The sequence below is a fragment of the Loxodonta africana genome, chromosome 15 (assembly GCF_030014295.1).
Source record: "Loxodonta africana isolate mLoxAfr1 chromosome 15, mLoxAfr1.hap2, whole genome shotgun sequence".
Lineage (NCBI taxonomy): Eukaryota > Metazoa > Chordata > Mammalia > Proboscidea > Elephantidae > Loxodonta > Loxodonta africana.
In genome coordinates this window covers 11,951,717-11,979,433 of record NC_087356.1, presented here as the reverse complement: position 1 = coordinate 11,979,433, position 27,717 = coordinate 11,951,717, and the positions used below count along the sequence as shown (strand labels likewise).

The 27,717-nt window shown below is 42.3% G+C and overlaps 1 protein-coding gene and 1 long non-coding RNA gene across 2 annotated transcripts in view; one reads left to right on the top strand and one right to left on the bottom strand.

Annotated features, from left to right (window-relative positions):
• The first annotated feature begins 213 nt into the window (after positions 1 to 213).
• Positions 214 to 27,717, top strand: part of ST6GAL2 (ST6 beta-galactoside alpha-2,6-sialyltransferase 2) — a 39,776-nt gene continuing 12,272 nt past the window's right edge. The window contains exons 1-4 of the mRNA XM_010593579.3: positions 214 to 1,291; positions 10,285 to 10,382; positions 13,190 to 13,291; positions 15,934 to 16,108. Coding sequence (XP_010591881.1) covers positions 241 to 1,291; positions 10,285 to 10,382; positions 13,190 to 13,291; positions 15,934 to 16,108 — 1,426 coding nt within the window. The 5' untranslated portion in view covers positions 214 to 240. The remainder of the gene's footprint in view (positions 1,292 to 10,284; positions 10,383 to 13,189; positions 13,292 to 15,933; positions 16,109 to 27,717) is intronic.
• On the bottom strand, positions 2,644 to 14,027 carry LOC135227768 (uncharacterized). The gene is made up of 4 exons (XR_010317905.1): positions 12,876 to 14,027; positions 12,232 to 12,324; positions 11,562 to 11,751; positions 2,644 to 4,129 (listed from the first exon to the last, which is right to left on the bottom strand). It is a non-coding gene; the product is annotated as an uncharacterized LOC135227768 (long non-coding RNA).

Genomic DNA, 27,717 nt, shown 5'->3' with positions numbered 1-27,717 from the left:
TCTGAATCCAGCCACAGCTCCACAGACGATTCTGGTTTTCTGGTTGCTGAGTCCCTTGTAGTACCCTCTCCCACCCCCCCCCCCACCACCACCAAAGAGACCTTGCTTCAGATATATGGTCCCCAAACAATGTCTCTGAGCCGTTGTTACATGTTTGCTAATTGCAGCTCCTGGGTATTTTTCAGGTTTGTTTCACCTTCCACTGCTTCAGGACACAACCGTGCTGCCTGGTGACCTGCCATGAAACCGAACTTGAAACAATGGAAACAACTCATGCTCTTTGGAATATTTGCATGGGGGCTCCTCTTTTTGGTGATTTTCATCTGCTTCACCGACAGCAACCCTTCTGAACCGGCCCCGAGTTCCTTCTCCTTTCTGGAGACCAGAAGGCTGCTGCCCATGCAGGGGAGGCAGAGGGCCATCATGGGAGCCATGCAGGAGCCCTCCTTTGCTGAAGGCCTGGACGGGAACAAGGTGCCGCCTGACCGAGCCCTGTCAGACCCTTTGAACTCGGGGCCCAGTCACCTGCAGAGATGGGCCCAAGTGAAAGATGGGTTTGAAAACGAAGATGAGCTTTTTTCATCCCAGATTCGGAGAAAATCCCAAAGTGCTTTCTACCAGGGGAACGACAACTACTTTCTTGCTCCTGGTCAGCCAGGGCCCCCCAGCCACACTCAGGAGATGTTGCCATTGGTTTCCCGCGGGGAGCGAGACCAGAGGGAGGGCCTTTCGCCGGCCCATCAGGTGCAGAGAAGGCGGACGAAGGCGAGGCACGTGAACGAGAAGACGATGCACGTGAACGAGAAGACGATGCACGTGAACCAGAAGACGAGCCACGTGAACCAGAAGACGAGCCACGTGAACCAGAAGACGAGCCACGTGAACCAGAAGACGAGCCACGTGTTCGAGGACACCGATGGCTGGGACAGACTGTATTCCACCATGTCCAGGGCCTTTCTCTACCGGCTCTGGAAAGGAAACGTCTCCTCCAAAATGCTGAACCCGCGCCTCCAGAAGGCGATGAAAGATTACCTCAACACCAACAAGCACGGGGTGCGCTTCCCGGGCAAGCGGGAGGCCCGGCTGAGCCGGCAGGAGCTGCTGTGCGAGCTGCGGAGGCGGGTGCGCGTGCAGACGCTGGACGGGAAGGAGGCGCCCTTCTCCGCGCTGGGGTGGGACAAGCACGTCCCCGCTGTGCCCCTGAGCCGGCTGTACCCCCGCGGCCTCCGGAGCTGTGCGGTCGTCATGTCTGCCGGCGCAATCCTGAACTCCTCCTTGGGTAAAGAAATAGGTGGGTTCTGGTCATTTGGACTCTGGATACCCCGTGGGGGTAGGTAGCAAAGAGGGGCTGGTGCTTTCCATGATTGGAGTCCTGAGTGGTGCAAAAGGCTAATGAGCTCGAATGTTAACTGAAAGGTTGGAGGTTCAAGTTCACCCAGAGGCCCCTTGGAAGAAAGGCCTGGCAATGGTTCCAAAAAACCAGCCATTGAGAACACCGTGGAGCACAGTTTTACTCTGTAGGTGCCAGGTTCTGTACTAGATGCTGAGAATATGCACGTGAGTCAGACACAGCCTCACCCTCCAGTCTAGTTGTAAAAACAATCACAAATAGTAGATTCTCGTTAGCAGCAGTATTAGGTCGTAATGAACCTGGAACTGACATTCAGTGGGCATTGCTCACTTGTTACAAAGGAGAAACCATTGCTTCATGGCTTCTCCTTCAGTGGATCCGTTAGTTGTTGTGTGTCCTTGAAGGGTGGCTCATGTACCCAGAGCAGTCTTGGAACGGAGGTGGTGCCATGGTAGGCTGGCTCCACAACCCAGGTCTCACCTGAGACACTTTTTGGGAATGAGACTGAATGTAATTTTTCTTTTTCTTTTTTTTTAAAGTTAAAACATGACAGAAACCTGGGCTTGAGGTCTGGAGTTCCCGTGTCCCTGTACTGACATTACAGGGGACTCATAATAACAGCTCATGTCTCAGATAAACTTGTAGCAAATCCAGAGCAGAGCAGCCCTCGATTTATTAAGAAATAGCAGTGGTTTAGAGGCCCCTGGGGTGAAATAACACCACGGGTCTTCCTCATTGCCGAGGACCAATATTAATAATGTAGAGGAGAAATGTGAGTATTCTGCTTTGAAGCAGGCAGTGACTTGCTTCTGGTTTTGTTTTAAATACCTCTGTATTCTAGTTGCATATTTGGATGGCTCTTGCATTTCAGGGAGAATTCCCTTGCTCTTTATTCATGCGTGAATATCGTTGGCCAGAGTCTTGTAAAGTCTACTCTGTTCAGAATTTGGAAGAGAGTGTGACAGTGGGGCTTGCATGTTTCCTGGAATGTGAGCTTCAGATTATATCTTTGTTGGTTTCCAGCATCCACATTTAATTTACATTATATGCGTTTATTTCAGGCTTCATGATGAGAATTGTAGAATTGTCACTGAAGAACATGTCCAGAAGTCTTTTTGTTTTTAAATTCCCTTTAATGTTTTGTCTGGGTGTCTTTAAATCAGGTACCTACCTTTTAAGAATATCTAATGGTAGCGTAATTCAGGTTGTTGAACACAGTACACGTCTTCCATTTTTACAAGCTGGCGTCTCTGAGCACCAGTGTTGTGCGTGCCAAGAGCTGAAGTCTCCCCCCTCCCCCCGTCTTCTACACATATGTGTGCATGCTCACCAAGTTAGTAACAGCTCATTTCCTAAAAACAAGTTTATGTGGCGTATTTCCTCAGGAAACTTGGAATTCTGGAAACATGGATTTCTGGGGCATGCTGTACTATCTTAGATAAACTCATCTTGGTCCAAAATATCTACGTGTGAAATTGGCTAAGTAAGGACCAAAAGACTCCACCAAAGATCTTGATCTTAAAATTGGGGACAGAGCTAGAAAATACCAGAAGGCTTTGTGCTTATTCGCACCACCTCAGCTCTGCCTGGAGGCCTCCTCCAGGCTGAACATCCCTGAGTACTCAGTGACTCCCCGGACTCTGAAAGAGAGACCAGTTACTCAGGCGTGATTGTCGGCTGCCCTCTAGCTCCCTCTTCTGCTTTTCCTCCATTGGTGATACAATCCCCTCACCTCCTCTGCTGTTAGACTGAGTCAGACCTTGTAATTGTTTTTGAGAAGAGTGTAGCAGTTGTAAACACCTCCACTTTGAATATGTTATTGAAAAGCAAATTGAGTTATTTTGGAAACATGGAAAGTTCTTTTCTAGAATCACGAGATAATGTTTTTCACCCATACAGATGAACAATAATAATTAGGTCATCAGAGTGTCTACTAGCAGTCCTGTGCAAACACGCTACCGAGAAGGAAAATGTCTGCTCTTAGCTAACAGTAATAGCCTTGAAATGGAAAATAAGAGTCTGTGTACTTCACTTAAATGAAACTTAAATTCTGGGAAGTGTATGGGAAATGCGAGGTAGGAGAAAGGTTGGGAAATGGGAGGTAGGAGAAAGGTGTGTATATGAGGGCATATAGTATTTGCTGTTAGAGAACTTGGGATTTTTTTAAAATAATATTTTACTTTGTTTTCAGTGAAAGTTTACACAGCCAATTAGGCTCCCATTTGACAATTTCTACACAAACTGTTCAGTGACATTAGTTACATTTTTCATAATGTGTCAACATTCTCTTAATTGCAATCTGGTTATTCCATTTCTAATACTCTAGTTTCCCTATCCCCTTATTGTCTCAGCTTTGTTTTAATTGTTGACCTTTTGGTCTCATATAGATGGTCTTTTCATGGAGCACCTTACTCATGGATAACATCCATTATTTTGTGTGCCGATCCGTTATTTCGCTAAAAGGTGGCCTCAGGATAGTTTCAGTTCAAGGTTTAAAGAGTATCCCGGGGCAATAATCTCAGGGCATCCTCTAGTCTCAACTGGTCCAGTAAGTCTGGACTTTTTAAGAATTTGAAAAATTTGGGTTATGTTCTGCATTCTTCTCCCATTCTGTTAGGTTCCATCATGGTCGGTAGTGGTAGACTGGCACCATCTAGTTCTTCTGGTCTGAGGGTAGATGAGGCCGTGGCTTGTGTAGACTGTCAGCTCTGTAGACTAGTTTCTTCTCTGAGACATTGGTTTCCATCTGAAAGTTTAGGATTTGAAATGTCCAGTTACCTTAAAACAAAAGAAAAAGAAAAAAAAGACAAAGTAGATTATATAGTCATTCAACAAACATTATCACCAACTCTTCCAGACACTGTGTGGGCCACTGGTGACACAGAGAAGAATAAGGCACTGATCCACACTTCAGACAGCCCACAGTCCAGGGGGGAGGATGGACTGTCAAACACACAATTCCATGTCGTGTGGTTAGGGCAGTGATGGGGATGTTTACAGACAGACATGGTAGAAAATGACAAAGCCCACCCTGAAAGCTGAAGGCTGGGCAGAGAGAGGAAGGTAGGAAGAGACCGGGGAAAGAGAGTGGAATCCAGGCTGAAGACCCAGCATAAACAGGTGGTAAGAAACGGCGTGGTGGGTGGGTGATAAGAGCTGCAGAAAGCGCAAGGATGCCTGGTGCGGAGAGCAGAGAGAGGCCGGTCAGCTCGTGGTGGTCTCGCACGCCATTCTACAGAAATTAAAAAAAAAAAAAATTAGACTTAATTTAATAATTGTAACAATAACCGGTAGCTGTGGAGTCAGTTCTGACTCATGGTGACCCCATGTGTGTCACAGTAGAACTGTGCTTTTCACTGGTTGGTTTTTCAGAAGTAGATTGCCAGGCCTTTCTTCCCAGGCACCTCTGGGGTTGAGGCACCTCCAGTTTTTGATTAGCAGCTGAGCTTATTAACCATTTGCTAGGTACTGTTTATGTTTTCTGCAGCCAGGGTACTGTTCCAAATAATTCATATGTGTTAACTATTGTAAGCCTTGCAACCCTAAGTGATAAATATGATTATTCCCATTACAGTGGTAAATATGATTATTCCCATTATATTGACGAGGAAATAGAGGCACCTAGAGTTACAGTGGAAACCCTGGTGGTGTAGTGGTTAAGAGCTATGGCTGCTAATCAAAAGGTTGGCAGTTCAAATCTACGAGGCACTCCTTGGAAACTCTATGGAGCAGTACTGCTCTGTCCTATAGGGTCGCTATGAGTCAGAATTGACTCGATGGCAGTGGGTTTTTTTGGTTTGGTTTAGAGTTACAGTGGGCTGAGCCTGGGTTCAAACTCTGGTCCTGGATCTTGGGAACTCTGGTTCTAACCACAGTGCACGTAATGCCGAGACACTAAAGTCTTTTAAGCAGGGGAGTGACTGGTCAGATTTTCATCGTAGAGAGATCACTCCAGAGTCTGGACTTGAGGGTGTGAGGGGAGTCAGTGAGGAGGTTGCTGCTGGACCCCCTGTGAGAAGTAAGACAGACCCGAGCCAGAGACCAGGAGTGGGAGAGAGAGGAATCATTGCTTTGTCTAAATCCTGTGCAGGTCTTTCGCTAAGGACATTGAAGCTTTCTCTCTTGTGCCACTTCAGTTTTGGTTCTGTGCATCCAGGAGGAGGGTGTGAGCTGGAGCAGTCCACAGGCAGGGCAGTGGCTTAGCGCTGCCAGTGTGCCTCCTGGCTGGCAGCTCCTTGGAGGGTTTGTGTCTTCCTTCAGTGGACACGCTTAGCCCCAGCTCTGCCCTCAAGGTCAACACATAATGGCTCTAGCCTGGAAATGCCTTCTCCAGAAATGACGCTTTATTCCTCCTTGTGCTTGCTGTCTGAATGTTCTTTATTTTCTAAATATGAGTGGACAGCTCAAGATTTGTAAGGCACGTTATCAAGGAGATTCGCAGCCAGGGATACATTTACAAAACATGCCTACGTGATAGATACACTCTTTTAGCTCTTCCTCCCACACGGACTCCCTCTCCTTCCCCATCTTGAGCCGATTCTCCTCGCTGACAGCTCTAACTGCATACAACACAAGTCCCCTCCAGAACAGCTTTTTCTCTTTACCTTTGTTCCTCCTACAGGAGTTTGGCGTTTTAACTCTTCATACTAATACCACTTCCAGAGGAGTTTAGCTAAACTGCATTCCTACACCCTGTGCCTTGTGAAGTTGTCGGAAGGCTTAAAACTGAGCTCAGCGTCAAACAAACATGCATTGTTGTCGAGTCCCTTCTGACTCATGGCGGCCCCATGTGTTTCAGAGTAAAACTGTGCTCCATAGGGTTTTCATGGCTGTGACCTTTCAGAAGCAAATCGCCAGCCCTTTCTTCTGAGGCACTACTGGGTGGGGGGCCAACCTTTCCATTAGCGGCCGAGTGCTTATAGATTTAAATGCTGGGCAATTTTCAGGGCTGTTATGAATTTGGAATTACTGTTTAATTCATTTGAAATGCACCCACTGCTTGGGACCCTTGGCTCGTTCCTATTACCTTGAGCCAGAAGCTGTGACTAAGGTGGCAGCATGGTTTTGTGGGGTTGCCATCAGTTAGCATCAACTTGAGGACAAGGGTAATGTGGTTTAGGATTGATGGCATCACACTTCTTGCCCAGTGTTGTCGCTATTGCCTCCGACTACCTGGCAATCACCTGTTTTGAGTCCCATCTTACTCTCTGCCTGTGAGAGGGCTCCCCTAGGTCAGCAGTTCACATAGCGTGGTCCACATGCCCTTGAGGGGGGTCCCTAAGACCTTTTCGGGGGTCCACAAGGTGAAAACTACTTTTGTAATAATACCAAGAAGTTGTTTTCCTTATCAAGTGATGGTGCAGATGCAGCGGTGGGTCGGACTGCCACCTTCTCAGTGACAGTCAAGCAATGGCACCAAGCTCACCGCCAAGCATCCTCAGTAAAAGAAAAAAAATGCCCGTTTTATTTGCGGATGTACTTGATGAAGCAGTGAAAGTTGTTAGTTTTTATTAAATATCGACTCTTGAGTACACATGCTTTTAAGGCACTGTGACAAAATTGGAAATACGCAAAAAACACACCTGCGTACCAGCACACAGCGAGAAGGACTGGTACTACGGAGGGGGGAGTTGAACCAGCCACTTTTTAGTTTTTTGTAAAAGATCATGTTTACTTAAAAACAAGACTGACAATCATACTTTGATTATTCCAGCTGAGGGATTTGGCAAGCATTTTCGCCAAAATGAATTGAGACTGTCACTTTTTAGAAGGGCACCTGATAATATTTGTTGCCAATGATAAAATTCAAGCTTTCAACCAGGAGCCTCAAAGCTTCCCATACTTAAAAACTGATAAGATTCACGGTGATATTAGTGAATGTGATTTTTTTGTTGTACTTTATAATAAATGCACTAATATTTAGAAGATCTAAATATAACTCATTGAACCGATATTCCCAGATGATCAGTGTGTGATGTTACAAAATTATCCATGGATAAAAGATCTGTTTTAAGAACAAGATAACCCCCTGAAACGAATCCCATTGGTGTCAAGTTGATTCTGACTCATGGCGACCCCTTGTGCTACAGAGTAGAACTGCAGAACTGCTCCACAGGGTTTTTTTGGCTGTAATCCTTATGGAAGCCGATCGCTAGGCCTTTCTTCCATGGTGTTGCTGGGTGGGTTCGAACTGCCAACCTTTGGGTTAGTTGTCCAGGGCTTAATTGTTTGCACCACCCGGGGACCTTTTAAGAGCAAGATAGACTAGTGGATTTTAATATAACAGAGCGTAAATGGTCATTGATGTGGCTTCAGACACCACGTTGCGACTGAACTTCAAGACAGTACCACTTGTCGAGTTTTGATGAAATATCAAAGGAGAATATCCACAGTTATCTGGGAAGATTCTTAAAATATTCAGGACTTTTCAGCGACATGTCTGTGCTTTCATATATTCATCTAAAACAGCATGTTGCAACAGATTGAATGCAGAAGCAGATATGTCTGTCAGGAGGCCAGACGTTAGAGATTTGCAAACATGTAAAACTAGTGACACTCCTCTCACTAGTGTTTTGTTGTCGTTTTAGAAAATAGAGCCCACCGTTCTGTTAAACTAATCAGTAAATAATTTAAATGTTTCTGTTTTACTTTCTAATGTGGTAAATATCAGTTAAGTATAATCCACATACGCAGAAGTTCTTTGGGTTGTTAGTACTTTTGAAGAGTGTAAAGGGGGTTGTCCTGAGACCAAAGAGGGAGAACTGCTCCCTCCAATAATTTAATTCCTAGCTTGAATTTTTAATATAACTTGAATTTTTATGGCAAAACATGAGTCAATACAAATAAACCACCAGGCAGTTCATTACCAAAACAAAACGGGTTGTTAAATTGAAGTAAAGAGCTCGTTCTCTAATGGAAGTTTTAGGTTATTGGACATCATTTATACAAAGCCTTAAAAAACCCTAGGTCCCCTAAAATCGAGAGATCCAGAAACATTTTCTTCAAAGTGCCAGATAGTAAGTATTTTAGGCTTTGTGGACTGTGTGCAGCAACTCAGCGCTGCCATGTAGACAAAAATGTAAATGAAGGAGCCTGTCTGTGTTGCAATAACACCTTCTTTACTAAAGCAGGTGGCAGGCCAGATTTGGCCAGTAGGCCATAGTTTGCTGACTCCTACCAAATTTCCTCTAAAACAACATTACAAGATTTTTTTTGGTGATATAGCCAGGTATCCTTTATATGTTCATTGTGTTCCAAAAGTTCATTAATTTTGGCTATCGAGTGCTTTGACCATTTGCACTATAGGGCCCCCATCCCTTAATTAGGTGAGCCTACTTTCCTCAAGAAGGAGCCCTGGTAGCACAGTTTAAGCACTCAGCTGCTAACTGAAAGGTCACTGGTTTGAACCCACCAGACGCTCCCAGGGAAAAAGATGCGGCAATCCATTTCCTTAAAGATTACAACCTTGGATACCCTATGGGGCAGCTCTGCTCTGTTTTATAGGGCCGCTAGGAACTGGCATCAACTTGACAGCAATGGGTTGGGTTTTTTTTTCCCCCTCTACCTCTTCTTTGGAGACCCTGATGACATAGTGGTTAAGAGCTCCAGCTGCTGACCAAAAGGTCGGCAGTTCTACTTCGTCTCCTTGTCAGCCTCTGTTACATGCGAGCTGACATTCAGGCCTGATTTTCACCCGAGACCTCTCAGCCCAACATTCAGAGACTATGGGGAAGTCTTGATGTCGAGTAGAATGAAGCAAGGTGTAAATTTATGTTGTAGTTCAAGCTTGGTGAACCAGGTGTACCACTTCGGAGTATAGAGAGGCTTGGTAGTCAGTGATATTGGTGGTCTCTCGCACCCTCCAGTGCTGCCATGGTAAACAGGCCTTCCTTGGGAATACCCACCCAAACCAAACTCACTGCCGTTGAGTCCTTTTCAACCCATAGTGACCCTGTAGGACAGAGTAGAACTGCCCCATAGGGTTTCCAAGGCTGGAAATCTTTACGGAAGCAGACTGCCACATCTTTCTCCCTTGGATCGGCTGGTGGGTTCAAACTGCCAGCCTTTTGTTTAGCAGCCAAGTACTTAAGCACTTAACCACTGTGCCAACAGGGCTCCTTCTCCTAGGAATACAGCGTGCTTTAATATTGCTCTCGCTCATGTCTTACTGGCATCATCACCACCCTGTAAGGCTGCACAGAAATCAGGGTTGTTTTTCAGTACAAATTAGCACCAAATAGTCTTTGTTGTTGTTGGGTGCCATTGGGTTGGTTCCGACTCAGTGACCCTATAGGACAGAGTAGAACTGCCCCATAGGGTTTCCGAGGCTGGTGGATTTGAACTGCCAACCTTTTGGCTAGCAGCCAAGCTCTTAACCACTGTGCCACCAGGGTTCTTGCACCAAATAGCAGTAAGGTGAAATTCAAGGCTGTGGGTCTTCTCTGTGAGGGAGCCACTTGACCTTTGTGAAGGCAGGAGCAGTAGACACGATTCGTATTTCTCGTGACCAGCTCCTGTGGTCTAGAAGCAACAAGAATCCTCAAAGTAGCTGCCCCTGTTTTCTGGCCTCTTTACATGGTCCCCCAGATTCCATCCTCCAACATTTTGGAGTCTTTGGAAGAATGGCTGCATAAAGCACGTCACATGTAAAGAATGTGGAAGTATAACAAACATCTAAGCAGAACTTAAATGATATAAGATTGCTTATAATTGCATGGATTTGTATATAGTTCCATGCTGGGAACTATATACAAACTATCCACCCGGGATCTTGTTCTAAATAATAAAGTATCTGAAAAATATGTGTGGATATCTTAACTTTATTGCTGCTGTCTAATTAGCTTCAGGCATTGAAAGATTTACTTTAACATTTTTTCCTAGATTATGTGATTCTACAGGGAAAAAAAGTAAGCTTGTCACTTGTGTGCCCTTAGATTCTCATGACGCAGTTCTGAGATTTAACTCAGCTCCCACGCGTGGTTATGAGAAAGATGTTGGAAATAAAACCACCATGCGCATCATTAATTCCCAGGTAAGATGGGTGTGGTGTTTTGGCAGATGTACATTGTCATGGATTGAATTATGTCCCCCACAAAATGTATCAGCTTGTTAGGCCACGATTCCCAGTACTGTGTGGCTGTCCTCCATTTTGCAATTGTAATTTTATGTTGAGAGGATTAGGGTGGGACTGAAACACCACCCTTAGTCAGGTCACCTCCCTGATCCAATGTAAAGGGAGTTTCCTTGGGGTGTGGCCTGCACCACTTTTATCTCTGAAGAGATGAAAACAAAGCCAGCAGAGAGGGAGGACCTCATACCAACAAGAAAGAAGCACCGGAAGCTAAGTGTGTAGTTTAGACCAGGGGTTACTGCGCAGAGAAGCTCATAGTCCAGGGGAAGATTGATGAGAAGGACCTTTCTCTAGAACCGACAGAGAGAGAAAGCCTTTCCCTGGAGCTGACGCCCTGAGTTTGGACTTCTAGCCTACCAGACTGTGAGAAAATAAATTTCTCTTTGTTAAAGCCATCCACTTGTGGTATTTCTGTTATAGCAGCACTAGATAACTAAGACATACATTTTGTATGTAAATAGTTTAACTGGATGAGTGAAGAGAAATTAACTGGTCATCCATAACCATGACATTTGGTTATTTCTAAACTAAACCAAAAAATCAAACCCATTGCCATCGAGTTGATTCCACCTCATAGCGACCATGTAGAAGAGAGTAGAACTGCCCCATAGGGTTTCCAAGGAGCAGCTGGCGGATTCGAACTGCCAACCTTTTGGTTAGCAGCCTGAGCTCTTAACCACGGTGCCGACAGGGCTCCTGGTTCTATCTAGGGGTCTTATAATTACAAAGAATTAAAGGGCGTGGGGGGGTGCAGAGAAATAGGGATTTAAGCGTGACGTGAACGAAAAAAATGAGACCCAAAGGAAAAATTGGAGTAGATATACATTATATATATTCAATAGTCATAGACTTAAGATAGTGCATTCTGTGAACTGAGAAACAGCCAGTTCAACTCAGAAAAAAACAATTGCAGTGAGAAGACCAGCAAAGGTACAAAAGTGAGGTGTCCAGCAGGTGTGAAATGATTCCTTTGTGCTGGGGTCCTGCTAGGCCTTCTGTGCAATTCCTCACTTACGTAGTAATCCTGAATGACTCCCATTTTATGAAGAGGAAGCCGAGCGAGAGAGATCAAGTACTTACCCATGGTCATCCAGCAAAAGTGGAGAAGCGAGATCCAAGCCCAGGCTGTTCACACACGACTGCTACTTGGTGGCATCCAAAGAGAAATTCTGGAAAAAGCCCCCAACTCCTTAAGAACAAACAACAGAAAGGTCTCCTTGCACATTCCCTGGATTTTGAGTTGCAGCATACGCTTCCGCAGTCACTGGGCCTTTATGAAGATACAAGCAATCCTTTTAGACACCCGTTTGGTATAAAATATGTGATAGATTTCTGAACGTTTTCCAGCTTTATCACAGTTTATTGAGAACCCACAGATGTGTGTAGTGTTTTTCAGACTATTAAAGTTTGCAGGTGCATTTTAGTCACTGGATATGTTCTGACCTAGTAGATGCCCTGTCAGGAATTTACTAAGTGAAATCTGAGGGCCTGCAGGGTAGCTGGACACCCTGGTGGCCTAGTGCTTAAGTACTATGGCTGCTAACCAAAAGGTTAGCAGTTCGAATCCCCCAGGTGCTCCTTGGAAACCCTATGAGGCAGTTCTACTCTGTCCTGTAGGGTTACTATGAGTCAGAATTGACTCAACGGCAGCGGGTTTTTTTGGTTTTGGGACGGTAGCTTTGAACTTAAGTCCATAATTTGAAAATGAAAAAAAAAATGAAAATTGATTGTACTGTTGAAAGTGAAGTACCTCTTTTCTTCATGTTCTTTTATGAAAGTGCTCCAAATTTATAGCCAAGTTATTCTCAGAACAAACCACGACAATTTCTAAAGTTTCAAAACTCTGTGGAAAAGAAATGAGGTGATGAGTGATTTATTAGGAGTTTGCAGAACAGAAGATTAGCTTTCTGCGTAGTTCACGAAGCCAGGCAGCCTGCAGCAAGCTGAGAAACAATTACCGTATTTTCTTAATTCACAGATGTCGTGCAGCAAGTAAAGAAACAATTACCGTATTTTCTTAATTCACAGATGTCGTGGATGGTAAGATCCACCAGCTTTTCTGAGAGAAGGGGAGATAAACCCCACCAAATTACAATACGTGTCACCTGTAAGATACAGCCTACCTTTGGAAACAATAAAATGTGCAGGGGGAAAAAAATGCCTCTTGAAACTGAGGAGAAACACTACTTTTTTCCAAAAGTGTAGTAAACAAAGATGATTGGCAGATGAGATTGAAGAACTCATCCAGAACCAGATACAGCCGCAGAGGGAGGACTGTCACACCCTGCGGCTGATTCAAGCATATTGACTCTTTCTGTGTTTGTCCTGTGGCTGGCACTCTGGAGGTGCCTTAAAAGCCCCATTTACCCATGCCCACCTCTCTCTCCAAATTACCTGTCAAAGCAATCGTAGAAGAAGAGGTTGGGGGCCTGAATTAGCCCAAGAATTGCATCTCTACAGAGCTGACTGGATGCTGCTAGAGCTGGGTAAAGTGCTGGGGAACATTTAAGCCCATTTCCCCGAACATTCTCGAAGTGCTTCAGCATGCTATGCCTGCCCTTCTTCAGACCCCACTGGAAAATAGGAAGTCTGAGGAGCATTTTCGCTTGCTTCGATTCCTCTTTTTAACTTTTTTTTAATGCGTGTTAAAAATATAATCTTTGAAGAAGCAAACACTTGTTTTGAAATACTTTTCTGTACATTTGCAGATTCTGACCAACCCCAACCACCACTTCATCGACAGTTCGTTGTATAAAGACGTCGTTTTGGTGGCCTGGGACCCTGCTCCTTACTCCGCAAATCTCAACCTCGTAAGTGTTTCCTTTAGTGGCTGTCCTAGTTTCCAAGGGCTGCTGTCACAGAAATACCACAAGTGGGTGCCTTTACAAAACAGAAATTTATTTTCTCAAAGTTTAGGAGGCTAGAAGTCCAAATTTAGGGCACCGGCTGTAAGGGAAGGCTCGCTCTCTGCCAGCTCTGTAACCCTGGAGCTCTTTGGTTTCTTGTCCATCTTCATGGGGCATCTGTCGTCCCCCGTTTGGGCTTCCTTGTCTCTGTGCCTGTGCTGCTCCTTATAACTCAGAAATGATTGGGTTTAGGACACACCCTACACCCATAAGGCCTCATTACCATAACAGAGACAACCCTGTTCCCAAATGGGATCACATCTACAGGTGTAAGGGTTAGGATTCCAACACATATTTTGAGGGAATGCAACTGAGTCCTTCCCCAGCAGCAGAGCAAGTAAAGGATTAAGCCTCGACAGACACACTGAAACTGATCATGGATACCAATTACACACATACGTGTTAACGCCATTTTCCCTCCCTGGTTACAGGAGCGTATTTGGTGGGCCATTATCCATCTCATGTTCAAGTGCATTTGTTCTGGAGGATTTGAGAAAAAAAATGTAGAATGTCTAAACGTTTAGAACTTCCTAGGTACACTGGAAGTTGGGCTAATTAAACTCAGAGTTTTTAAATTGCAGTAGGGTTACATCACCTTCCAAGCAGTTACGAGACCTTTTGGAATAAATTGGAAGTACTTGGCAAGAGAATCTAAACTTTGTGAATCAAGAGCTCATTATTATTCCAATGAAACCTGTTACAGGCATTTGTTGAGTGTGCCTCTCTTTGGTGTCCACCTCTAAGCCTTTTTAACCTTATGTGATACAGCTCAAACAAGATCATTACCAGCCACCAAAATACAAGCAAGTTATATTAGTGAAATTGCAGTGAACAGAAACCTGTCTGTAGGAGAACATGCAGCTAGCTACTTTTGGGGAAACCTTGCGAGGAAAGCTGGTGTACTTGTTTTTTGATGAAGGGTAGGAATGATGGATGAAAGTTAACCCAGCGAAAGATGCCATCAGCTGTGTAAATGAATGTCTTTTGTGTTGGCCTCAAGCAAATGCAACTTTCTTAAGATAAATGTGAGATGCCTCACATTGGCTGTAGATAAGAAGGAACTTTCTAAGAAAGCTGCCCACAGTAGAATGGGTCCCTTGGGAGAAAGAGGTTTGGGCACTATGCGTCTTGAGGCTGAGGCTAGATATTTACCTAGAATGATTGCTAACTGGTTCTTAACCAGGGATGCGAATCCCCTGGAGGGTATTTTCCAAACCACGTCTGTCATGGCCCTGTTTGCAGAAATGTGGGACACAGGCTTTCTGTGTGTTTTTTGAGAACACCTCTATTGAGAATCATGCATCAAATGAGTGTATGTACTTTTCACCTTCCTTCCCAGCCTGAGGTTTTCAGATTTTAAGCTCTGACAACTTTCTTGCTTTTTGGGAACAGACAGAGAGCTTCTAGCTGTTTGAGCTTGTTTCTCCCTCTGTTGGAAGCATCCAAGCCCAGGGCACAGTGCCATTCAACTTAAAGGATATGGGCAGCAACTGAGCTGAAATCCAAGTGTCATGGCCTATTGCTGTGGGGGCCTGTGCTGTGATAATGCTATGTGAGGATCTGGGTGAGAAGAGTGAAAGGAACAATTCCTTCTCTGGTCCCACACTTCCACTGCTTCCTTCCAAGGGGCATGTAGCTTGGGGGCCACAAAGTAATCTGGTCTAGTCATGTTCAAAAATAGTAAGGCCACAGATCAATGGAATATTACTTGGGATCTTAATACAGTATGTGCAACCCATGGTACCTCTTTGAAGGGAGCATGAGTTGAGCCTCTCCCACACATACCTTCTCCAAATCCTATTTCATGGTGGCGCCTGAGATACTACTGAAGACTTTTTTTTTTTTAAATCAATCTTATTGTGCTGTAATTTACATACAATAAATCTAAGAGTACATTTTGGTGAGTATTACCAAATCTGTACACTCATGCAACCACCACCACATACAAGACATAGAATGTTTCCATCACCCCAGAAAGTTCTTCTGTGCCCCACTCCCGTCAGTGTCCCCATCCTCGACTCTGCACCTGGCAACTACATTTTTCTGTTACTACAGATTAGAATTGGAAAACTTACTTTTAAAATAAAACTATAGCCATGGGACAAATCTGGTTGCCACCTGTTTTGGTAAATAAAGTTTTATTGAAACAGAGACATGTCCATCCATTGCGTATTGTCTAGGCTGCTCTCATGCTATAATGGCAGGAGTGAATAGTTAGGAGAGATACTGTACGATGCCAAAACCTAAAATGTTGACTATTTGGCCCTTGATGGAAATAGTCTGCAGACTGCTGATCCAGCCCATTTCCTTCAATTTACTAAAGAATAAAGCGTTAGCCCCTGCTGGGGCTCAAATCCTGGTCTCTGTACTCTTTCCCTCATGCTAGTGAGAAAGGGCCTATAGAAGTAATGGATCATCTTCTTTCCCATCTCCCTCCCACCCCAGCCTCTTCTCCCAGCCTCTGAATCCACCCTCCTGGCTGCTGCCCTGCTTTCATTGTGCTATGTATCCTCTGTACTTGATGGTGTTGATTTTTTTCCTTTTAGTGGTATAAGAAGCCAGACTACAACCTGTTCACGCCATATATTCAACATCGTCAAAGAAACCCAAATCAGCCATTTTACATTCTTCATCCTAAATTTATATGGCAGCTTTGGGACATTATCCAGGAGAATACTAAGGAGAAGATCCAGCCCAACCCACCATCTTCTGGTTTCATTGGTAGGTAAATATTAAAAATTGGAATGATTGTGTAGGAGGGCAGGGCCAGGCTTGATATTTAACAAATATATACAGTCATGTTACATAGTAGGGACAATTCATAGGTGATTTTGTAGGGCAAATTGATTGAGTAAGAAAAGAGAAACGCCCTGTTCCAGTTATCTATTGCTGGGGAACAGACTACCCTAAACTTTAGACGTGTAAAGGGAGGAACTGTTTTATTTCTCTCATAATTTTCTGGGTTAGCACAGGCTTGGTGGGCAATTCTCTTGTTCCACATGGCTTCAATGGAGTCCACTCAGTGGTGTTCAGCTAGTTCGTGGGGTGGCTTCACTCTCCTGTGAAGATGGCAGGAGTGGCTGGAAGGCCAGGCGCAGCTGGGACTGTTGACCATGTGCCTGCAGGTGGTCTCTCCTGCGTGGTGGTCTCAAAGGTACTTGAACTTCTTAAATGCCAGCTCAAGGCTCCTGGAGTATTCCAAATGACTGGAAATGGAAGTCCCCTATTTCTTAAGGCCTGAGCTTGGAAACTCATCCAGTAGCCTCACTCGTGCTTTATTCTGTTGGCCACAGCGGTCCCCGAGCCCAGCAGATTCAAGGGGAGGAAGCAGATTCCACCTTCGGATGATGAGCATGGGAGCAATGTCGGGAAAATTGCAGCCTTTGTGTGTACACATACACACTTTTTTTTTAGGTGAAAGGTGCAAGTTTACAGCTCTAGTTTTCATACACAAATTTATACACACATTGTTATGTGACCCTAGTTGCTATTCTGTGATGTGACCGTCTAGTCCTCCATTCCGCCCCGGGTTTCCCATGTTCGTTCACCCTGCTCCTGTCCCTTTCACTGCAGCCTTGTTTAATTCACATACCCCATCACACTGGTTGTATGATGCCAGGCTGATGAGCGAAATTTGTGACCACAGGATTGTGCCGTAAATATTTAAGATTACTGGTGGTTTGGGGCTTTGATGCTACCAGTTCTAGAAACTTGTACAGCTCTCTCAACCAGAGAACCCACTGGCTCTAATCCAAAGATGACTTTTATATGACAAGATAATCAAACATGGGTTATTATAATTTTTTGCAACCATGCTTTGATCCTCAAAGTTTGTGGTTTTACCCCATTTTCTTTATGTTTTGTCTTACCTCATTATTTCCTACTTACTTTGACTTTACCCGAGCCATGCCTACCTTGATTTTACCCATGTAGGACCAAGCCAAACCAAACCCACTGCCATCGAGTCGGTTCTGACTCATAGCGACTCTATAGGACAAGGTAGAACTGCCCCATAGTTTTCAACTAGCGCCTGGCGGATTTGAACTGCTGACCTCTTGGTTTGCAGCCCTAGCACTTAACCACTACACCACCAGGGTTTCCCCATGTAGGACAGTATACCTTAGATGTCCATGGCAATATGAAAGGCTTTAAAAAGACCAGAGGATATTAATTTTGTGTGTAAAAAGTTGTCATGTTCTCTACCCCGATTTCAGTTGATTTACAACCCTGCACTTACCCGGGCCATATAGTGGGTCCCACTGGATAAGCGAGAGATTGATAGAGATTACAGTGGTTTGGTTATGGGTACAGGGCCCGCAAGTTGCCTGAATTGAGGCTTGCAGATTTGGGAGTGAATTTTCAGTATTGTGACAGTGTGAAATGTTCTAGGTAAAATCCAAGAGAGGATTTAGAATATGAATCTGCTTATTATTTTCCTGAGCACAGCTTCTTTCCCCGCCACCTCCTTTAAAGTCATGCCTTTGACGCTCTTTGTTTCCAAATCACTCTTTTGAAATCCTAAATTCTTTATCTTTTGTGCAATTTAGAAGGACCCTGTTGATTTAGGAAAGAAAGTGTAATCTGGTTTGTCAGCAAAGGATAAACAGGATAGGATAATGCTTAGAGAACATAATAGACTGTGGCAGAAGTTTAATAAAGTCTTTTTCATTTTGTTGCCTTCTCATGAGTTCATGTGGCTAATATTTGATTAGGACAAAGGCTTTAAAATAAAACGAGGTGGGCTGTCAAATACACTGATCATCTACATATAGTTTGAAAAATTCAACTTATATAGTCATAGCTATGAAAAATACTTTCCCATGTGTATGCTTTTTTTTTGTAATTGTGGTAAAATATATATAACGAAACATTTGCAATTTCAACCATTTTTGTGGGTACGGTTTTACATTTTCACTCGCACAGTTCAGTACACAATTGCATTCACCATATTACGAAACCATAACGACTCTCCATTTCCAGTTTTTTTCATCACCCCTGACAGAAACTCAGTGCCCTGGAAACAAGGACTCCCCCGTTCCCCTCCCACCTGCCCCTGGTGACCACTAATAAACTTTTGTCTCTATCCATTTGCCGATGCTAGATATTTCATGTAAGTGGCATGATAATATTTATCCTTTTATGTATGACTTGTTTCACTCAGCATAATGTTTTCTAGGTTCATCCATGTCTTAGCATGTATCAGAACTATATTTCTCTTAATGGCTGAATAATATATTCTACTGTATTTACTGTATGTATATACCACATTTTGTTTATCCCTTCATCTGTTGATGGACGTTTGTGTTGTTTCTGCCTTTCGGCTGTCGTGAGTACTGCTGCGATGAGCATTGGTGTGCAAGTATCATTTGCATCTCCGCTTTCAAGTCTTTTGGCTATAAACCTTGGATTGGGATTGCTGGGTCATATGGTAATCCAGTGTTTAACTTTTTAAGGAAGTGCCAAACCGTTTTCCGCAGTGGCTGCACCATTTTACAGTCCCTCCAGCAATGGAAAAGGGTTCCAGTTTCTCCACATCCTCACCAATAGTTGTTTTCCATTTTTCTTAATAATAGCAATCCTAGTATGAGGAGCCTGAGTGGTATAAACGGTTAACGTGCTTGACTGCTAGCTGAAAGGCGGGAAGTTTGAGTCCACCCAAACATTCCTCTTAGGAAAGTCTTAGAGATCTACTTCCGGAAACAATCTGGCATTGAAAACCCTATGGAGTAGAGTTCTATTCTGATACACATGGGGTCACCATGAGTCAGGGATGACTCAACAGCAACCAATTTAATGGTTGTGAAGTGGTATCTCATTGTGGTTTTGATTTGCATTTCCCTAAAGACTCATGATGGTGAACATCTTTCACATGATTATTGGCCATTCATATATCATCTTTGGTGAAATGTCTATTCATGTCCTTTGCCCGTTTTTTCATTGGGCTGTTTATCTTTTTGTTGTTGAGTTGTCAAAACTCTTTATATATTGTGGACACTAAATTCTTATCGGACATATGGTTCCTAAATAATTTCTCCCATTCTGCAGGTTGCCTCTTCACTTTCTTGGTAAAGTCCTTTGATACAGAAAAGTTTTCTAATTTTGATGAAGTCCACTTTATCTGTTTTGTTTTTTGTTGCTCATGCTTTTGGTGTCATATCTAAAAACCCATTGCCAAAACTGGGTCTGAAGAATTATCCCTGTTTTCTACTAAGAGTTTTATAGTTTTAGTTCTTACATTTATGTTGTTGATCCATTTTGAGTTAATTTCCGTATATGGTGTGAGATTTGGGTCCAGGTTTATTCTTCTGCATGTGCAGATCCAGTTGTCCCAGCACCATTTACTGAAGATGAATTCTTCCCCCATTGAATGGATTTCCCATGTGATTTTGCTGAAAGAAATCATACTACATATGGCCAGCTTCCTTTCAGAACTGTTTATTGAGAATTTGGAATTTTCAGAGCCTGATGCTTGCTTTTAACTCTTCATTTACATAAAAGAGGAGAATTGTATCTTCATGTGACATCAGGGGTGTGTGTTGGGGCCAGATAGGTTTAAGATGAATTCTGTTGTCACTTACCACCTTTCTGACCTTGGGCAAATAGTTTAGTCCTCTGAGCCTCAGTATCTTCATATGAGAAATGGGAATAATAGTAAAACCTAAGGATGAGGTAGTTGCTAGTTTTTGTTACTATTTTGTAGCACGCTGCTGTCTCATATAGTAGCTGTTAGCCACATATGGCTACTTAAATGAATTGGAATTAAATCACAGTAAAACTTCAGTTCCTCTGTCATGCTAATCCCAAATCAAGCTTTCAGGAGTCGTATGCGCCTACTTCTTACCTGTTGCTGTCGAATTGGTTCCAACTCATAGTGACCCTATAGGACAGAGTAGAACTGCCACATAAGGCTTTCAAGGAGTGGCTGGTGGATTCGAACTGCTGACCTTTTTGATTAGCAGCTGAGTCCTTAACCAGTGCACCACCACAGCTCCCACACATGCCTAAACCAAACCAAACCTGTTGCTGTGAAGTCAGTTCTGACGCATAGCCACTCTACAGGAAAGAGTAGAACTGCCCCACCCTATAGGAAAGAGTAGACCTGCCCCATAGGGCTTCCAAGGAACGTCTGTTGGATTCAGACTGCCAAACTCTTAATCACTATGCCAGCGGGGTTTCCCCACATGTGCCTAGTGGCTACCATATTGGACAGGACAGGTATAGAACATTTCCTTCATCACAGAAAGTTGTATGGGACAGCACTGTAAATTTTGCTAATGCCCAAAGAAAATGAAAAAGAGCAAGTGAATAAGCAGGCATTAGGTTCCTGCTCAGTAGGCTGCGCTCTGTGAGTGCAGATACAGATGCAGTAAAAGACATGGCCTGGCCTCGTTAGATGGATTTTGCTGCTATTGTCCCTTGTCATATTTAAGTGCACGAACCCTCTCACTAAGGATCACTGGTAGATTGCGCCTGAGATAGCTCTGCCCAGCAGAGCACAGTCCACCCCCTGAATCCCCTTCTGATGCTATTTCAATCCTTTACACTTCCTCTTTGACCTTTCTCAGAAATATGCTGACAGACAGTGTCTATTTTATAATTTATCTGATGTTCTTAAATACCGGTAAAATAATGTCACCCATATATCAATCTGTCTGCCATAAAAATGTTCAAAAAAATCAATGAGTATTTTTTTTTCGTGTAATAGAAAAAAAAAAAAGTTTTCCAAATGCCCCTTCTGGGTTCTGAGGTCATGTTCCAAAGGTATTGACTTTTTGTCTCACCACCTCTTTTCCAAACACTCTAACCTCCAACACCCGTTAGTGAACTAAAGAATCCATTGTAGAGTTGTTGAGATGGATTAGAAAGAATGTTTCAGTTTGTACAGGAAAGCTTTCTGCTCCAAGTCATTGGGTAAACAGGATGCTTCTCCTTAGAGAAGCGCATCCTGGGAGTTTCCTTGCTGTGAGGCTTTCCTCATTAGCGTATACCTCCCCCTGGAGGTGAAGCAATGGCTCTTTATTGATGACTTCTTACCCGTATGTGAAAAAACTTTCACGTTTAGTTACTTACTATTTTTAAATCCTCTGCATATGCTTTTATGGATCTGCATGTGTAAATTAGAGGGACTCTGCTCTGTTGTTCTAAAAGTTAACTATTTTGAACACAAGAGACATTTCTTCTTATGAAAATGTATCCAATGACAGTGAGATTCCCAGGGAAACACACCTAAACCCATTTAATGTAGCGTTATTTAGTGTTATCCAGAGGTTTTGTGACTGGGACTGAATTCATTGTATAGGAGGGAAGCAGAGAAGATGAAAGGGAAGTCATTCATCAAGTGGACACTGGTTGAGCACTGCCTGTGTGCCAGGCACAGGGCTGGGCCCCAAGAGTGTGATGGTGAAGAAGCCAGTGCAGTGGAGGACGGACATTACAACTGTGTGTTCGCAGAGATGAAGTGTAATTAAAGAATGAAATGCATTGAGGGCAAGGAAGTGTCTGTTCTGCCCGTCATTGTGTTCCTGCTCTTAGCCAGAAATACAGTAAATGCAAATAAATACTTATTTGGTGAATCAATGAGTGTTCTAGCTCAGTGGTTCTCACAGTTGAGCATGCCTCAGAAATGATATCCCAGAGGGCTTTTGTATTAGTTATCCTTTTCTGCAAAGCAAATGACTCCCAAACGTAGACACTGAAAAGGACATTTAGCATCTCACACAGTTTCTGTGAGTCAGTATTCTGGGAGCGGATCAGCTGGGTGATTCTAGCTCATGAGGTTGCAGTCAAGCTGTGTAGACTGGGGCTGGAGGTCCTCCTTCCATGATTCCAAGACGACTTGTTTACCTGGCTTTTGGCAGGAGGCCTCAGTTTTTCACCGTGCGGACCTTTCTAAGGGGCTCTTTGCACGTCCTCACTGTGTGACAGCTGGCTCCCTCCAAAGCAAGCGATCTAATGGAGAGGGCAAGAAGGAAGCCACGATGCATTTTGTGATGTCGTATACTATCACATTTGGTACCTGCAGTTGTGTCAGTCCCATTCCGTGTCAGAAAGGCATGAACACCAGGCGGGGATTACAGGCAGCCATCTCGAAGGCTGCCTACAACAACTTCGTAAGACACAGATTGCCAGGCCTACTCCTAGATTTTCTGAGTAAGAGGAAGTGGTGAGAATTTGCATTTCTAACAAATTCCCAAGTGAGGTTAATGCTTCGGGTCCTGAAACCACACTTAAGAAGCACTCTTCAAGCTTTTTAGAATCCTGAAGTTGGAGGGCACTTAAGGAATCTAGTCTACCATCAAGGGGATAGACATGCATTTGGCTTAGTGGGAGAAAAAGGGGATTTTAGAATCATTATTAAGACCTCACTTTCCCCCAATCTCTCATTTCTTGCAATACTTAAATATAGGTGGAGTCATTATTTTTATTTCTGTTTAGTTAAAATAATATAACTTATTACAAATGACTTATTTGTTTTTGTCTTTCAGAATTGTGTAGTATTAAGTCCTATATTCCAGCATTATTAGATTTTCAACTACAAATTATTCCTTTTATTTTAAAGACATAGCTGTAAAATTTACTCCCATTATTACTAATGGATTCATTTCCATGTCCTTAAAATTTAAGGTGAAGCTGACTGTAAATGTCCTTATGAAAAATGGATTTTCTGTTTCATGTTCTATCAGATTCTTGGATGTACTGCTTCGTAAGATAATGGTTGGGAACTAACTATACGCACCCAGCTATTACTGATTTCAGGAAACGTACCTCTCAGTAGTAACATTAGATGGTTCAGCCAACATCTTCCATTCAGGAACCATAACATCTTTTTTGCACCTTTATTAGCCACTCTTAGCAAGAGTAGTCCTCGTGATGGCACACCAATAATGTTATCTTACCTTGTTGGATTGGAAGCAATGGTAGGCTTGCGTGTGTGTGAGTTTGTGCATGTACACATGCATGTGTGTTCAGCTGGGAAAGGGAAGCAATAAATGTTGAAGGGAAGAAGAGTCTAGAAGCAAGTTCTGTAAAGTGTATCAGCCTGAGAGTTCCTTAGTAAGAGAAGACCTGGAGATATTTCTGTGTCATAATTGTCTTTGTTCAGAAATGCCCCTGTAGCTAGGGCTGTGTTTTCTCTTCAGTTCTATAGTATCTATGTATTCACACTTCCCATGGAGAAATTTCCCTCCTGGACAAGTTATCTTTATGAAATCATATTTGGACAGAAATAATTAGTTTGTAACTAAATACATTTTTTTTTTAATTTGGAAAAAATAAGGCTTCTTTTTCTGCTTAAAGAGAAAGAGTGTTAAGTTGTAGAATGTGGGGAACACATTGACCTAGTATAGTGAAGAAAGCAAGATCTAAGAACCTCTTCACCAAAACTCATTTTATTGTTGGAAAAACATCTTATTTCAGAAGTTCGCAATTCACATGTATAATTTATCAAAGCTAATAATTTCCTACGCTTTCTTTATAGTAAAACTGAATTAGAGTGCATATGTGAACAGCTATAATAATTGACGCTAAATGCATTTTAATATTAAATGAATTAAACTGTGCTACTAAGGCCAAAGATGAAGAAATTCAAGATTCTTACCAACATCCGCAATCTGAAGTTGATCAAACATGCAATCAAGATGCATTGATAATTACTGGTGATTGGAATGTGAAAACTGAAAATGAAGAAGAATGATCCATAGTTGGGAAATATGGCCTTGGTGATAGAAACGATGCTGGCGATCGAAAGAATTTTCCAAGACCACGGACTTCTTCATTGCAAATACCTTTTTTCAACAACATAAACAGCGACTATACACGTGGACCTTGCCAGGTGGAATACACAGGAATGAAATTAACTACATCTATTTTTTTATGGAAACAGACGATGGAAAAGCTCAATATCATGAGTCAGAACAAGGCCAGGGGCTGACTGTGGAACAGACCATCAATTGCTCATATGCAAGTTGAAGTTGAAGGAAATTAGAACAAGTCTACGAGACCCAAAGTATGACCTTGAGCATATCCCATCTGAATTTACAGACCATGTCAAGAATAGATTTGACATATTTAACACTAATGACCGAAGACCAGACAAGTTGTGAAATGATATCAAGGACATCGTATATGAAGAAAACAAAAGGTCATTAAAAAAACAGGAAAGAAAGAAAGAAAAGACCAAAATGGATGTCAGAAGAGACTCTGAAAGTTGCACTTAAACATAGAGTAGCTAAAGCAAAAGGAAGAAATGATGAAGTAAAAGAGATGAAGAGAAGATTTCAAAGGGTGGCTGGAGAAGACAAAGCAAAGTATTAATGACATGTGCAAAGACCTGAAGTTAGAAAACCAAAAAGGGAAGAACATGTTCGGTATTTCTTAAGCTGAAAGAACTGAAGAAAAAATTCAAGCCTCGATTTGCAATGTTGAAGGATTCCATGGGCAAAATACTGAATGACGCAGGAAGCATGATGGAAGGAATATGCAGTCACTGTACCAAAAAGAGGGAAACCCTGGTGGCGTAGCGGTTAAGTGCTGTGGCTGCTAACCAAAGGGTCGGCAGTTCAAATCAGCCAGGCACTCCTTGGAAACTCTATGGGGCAGTTCTACTCTGTCGTATAGGGTCACTATAGTCGGAATCGACTCGATGGCACTGGGTTTGTTTTTTTTGGTACCAAAAAGAATTGGTGGACATTCAACCATTTCAGGAGGTAGCATATGATCAAGAACTGACGGTACCGAAGGAAGAGGTCCAGGCTGCACTGAATGAAGGCTTTGGAAGCGGCAGTCAAGAAATCAAATGACGCATTGCATCGGGTAAATCTGCTGCAAAGGACCTCTTTAAAGTGTTGAAAAGCAAAGATACCACCTTGAAGACTAAGGTGCACCTGACCCAGGCCATGGTATTTTTAATCACATATATGCATGTGAAAGCTGGACAGTGAATAAGGAAGACCAAAGAAGAATTGACCCCTTTGAATTATGGTGTTGGCAAAGAATATTCAATATATCATGGACTACCAAAAGAACAAACAAATCTGTCTTGGAGGAAGTACAACCAGAATGTTCCTTAGAAGCAAGGATGGCAAGGCTGCATCTTACATACTTTGGACATGTTGTCAGGAGGGATCAGTCCCTGGAGAAGGACATCATGCTTGGCAAAGTACAGGGTCAGTGGAAAAGAGGAAGACCCTCAACAAGTTGGATTGACACCATGGCTATAACAATGATCTCAAGCATAACAGCAGTTGTAAGGATGGCACAGGACTGGGCAGTGTTTTGTTCTGTTGTGGGTAGGGGTGCTATGAGTCAGAACCGACATGACAGCACCTAACAACAACAAGCCTTAGCCTATTGGGGAGCTTCCTGTTCACAGATGAAGAGCATTTCTCTCTTTCATCCCTCGTTGGGTATTATCCCGAGCTTGATGCTATGAAATCGTTTTGATTGTACCATAGCCTGGCTGAAGATAAAGAATAATTTACTTGGAATCCATGGCTTATGTTTGCTCTCATCATGACAAATATTTTTATAAAAGGTGAACAAACTCAGCTGAGGTCCTAGAGCATGGCTGAATCAGTGCCACTAACATGCAGTAGGGTATTAAGACAAAACCAGGAGGCACTAGATTTGCGTCGCCTGAAGACTATCAGGCAAACATCCTTGTAGCCATGGGTTCAGTCCAACATCAGTATAAAGATGGAACTCGTTTATAATGCAAAATTGACAATTTTTTTTGTCGTACAAACCACACCACTTCCCCTTTTTTTTTAAAGGCAGGCATCTTTATGATAATGTTATAAGTAATATTTCTGAAATTTGTAGATGCAAACACTAATTTCATGTTTTTTAATACATGCACCAGTGTAATAGGCTTTAAAACAAATCATACCTTTCCTTTCCATTTTCTGTTGCAGTTTGGATTTTAATGTTCCAATATATCATCCAAACTCAGAACATTAACACAAAATAATAAGCTACTTAATATCCATATTTCCTGTAAAGGATGTATCTTGTATGTGTGCAATAATCAAATAATACAATATAAACTAACCACTGTCCTTCTAATATTATTCTTGTATTATATGATTGCATTTAATTTGGTAAATGGCTCTTAAATTTTTATATTATCACATCAAGCTCCAATTTCCAAAACCACCTTTTAGTTAAAAATATTTTCTGGAAATGTCACTTAAAAAGTCAGTTTTGCTCTTTAAGAAATCTTAAGTACAGGTATCTTAGTTTTTCATTTTATGTTTGACTTTATAGAGAAAACAGAATATACTTGCTAGATTTCTGTTAACATTCAGTAAACTTAGCCTTCCCCCCTCACCACTCATTTAGTAAAATATTTGCAAGATTGTCACGTGTTGGTCATAATAAAATTTAAAGTAACACCCCAGATCATTCGGAATAATAAAATATTCTCCTTGATGAAAATATTCTTTCATTAAATGGAAAAAAAAAAAAAGGTCCAGATATAAAACAGAACAGTGCAAGTAACAGGAAAAAATACCATCTTAAATCATTTCTAATAAACACACACACGTAAACTATATGCGAAATAAATTATGAATTTCTGAGAATGACCAACGTTCTCAGTAGAGTTGTTAGAATGAATGCTTATGGGGGAAACCTAATTCATTGAGAATCTATAGTAATCTTAACATGAGTTAAAGCCTGCCTTTTATCCAGGTTTTGGAGCAAATAGGTGTCCATACTGCTTTATGCTGAGTTACATAAAATGACATTTAATTAAGACCAGTAAGCATGCTTTTTAATTGGTTTGATAATTTTATTGCATTACACAGTATTTAAAAACATGTATTTTGGCAAAGGAATGCCCCTGGAGAGTCATTAAAAATGCCTGGAAAATATTAATACTTTTTTTTTTTCCTTCACATGAATCCCTAGTATGAACTCATTTGTAAAAACTGGCCAAGTAAGAAACTTAACATTAATTGAATTCTGTTTGAAGATTTTAAACAGATGGCTGGATGCCCGTTTGACTGGTTTGGAAAAATACATTTAAAAACTTCTGAACTTTCATCTGCCTATCAAAAAGTCATGTTCCATGTTGAAAACAGTAGAACTTTTCTTCATGATGAAAGCAGTTAAGTTTTGATCGCCCATAAACAAACTAACTTAACATGAAAGTCCCAGAAGTGATTTTTTAAAAATTCCATACTGAATAGCAGAGTATTAGAAGATTTATATTCTTCTTGCCTTTTAGGTAACCCTGAGCAGACATAAGAGAGAAAATGAAAAAAAAGAAATAAATTTTTTTTTAGCATAAACAGATGTGAATTCCCCATGTTGGCCTGGCATGAGGAAAT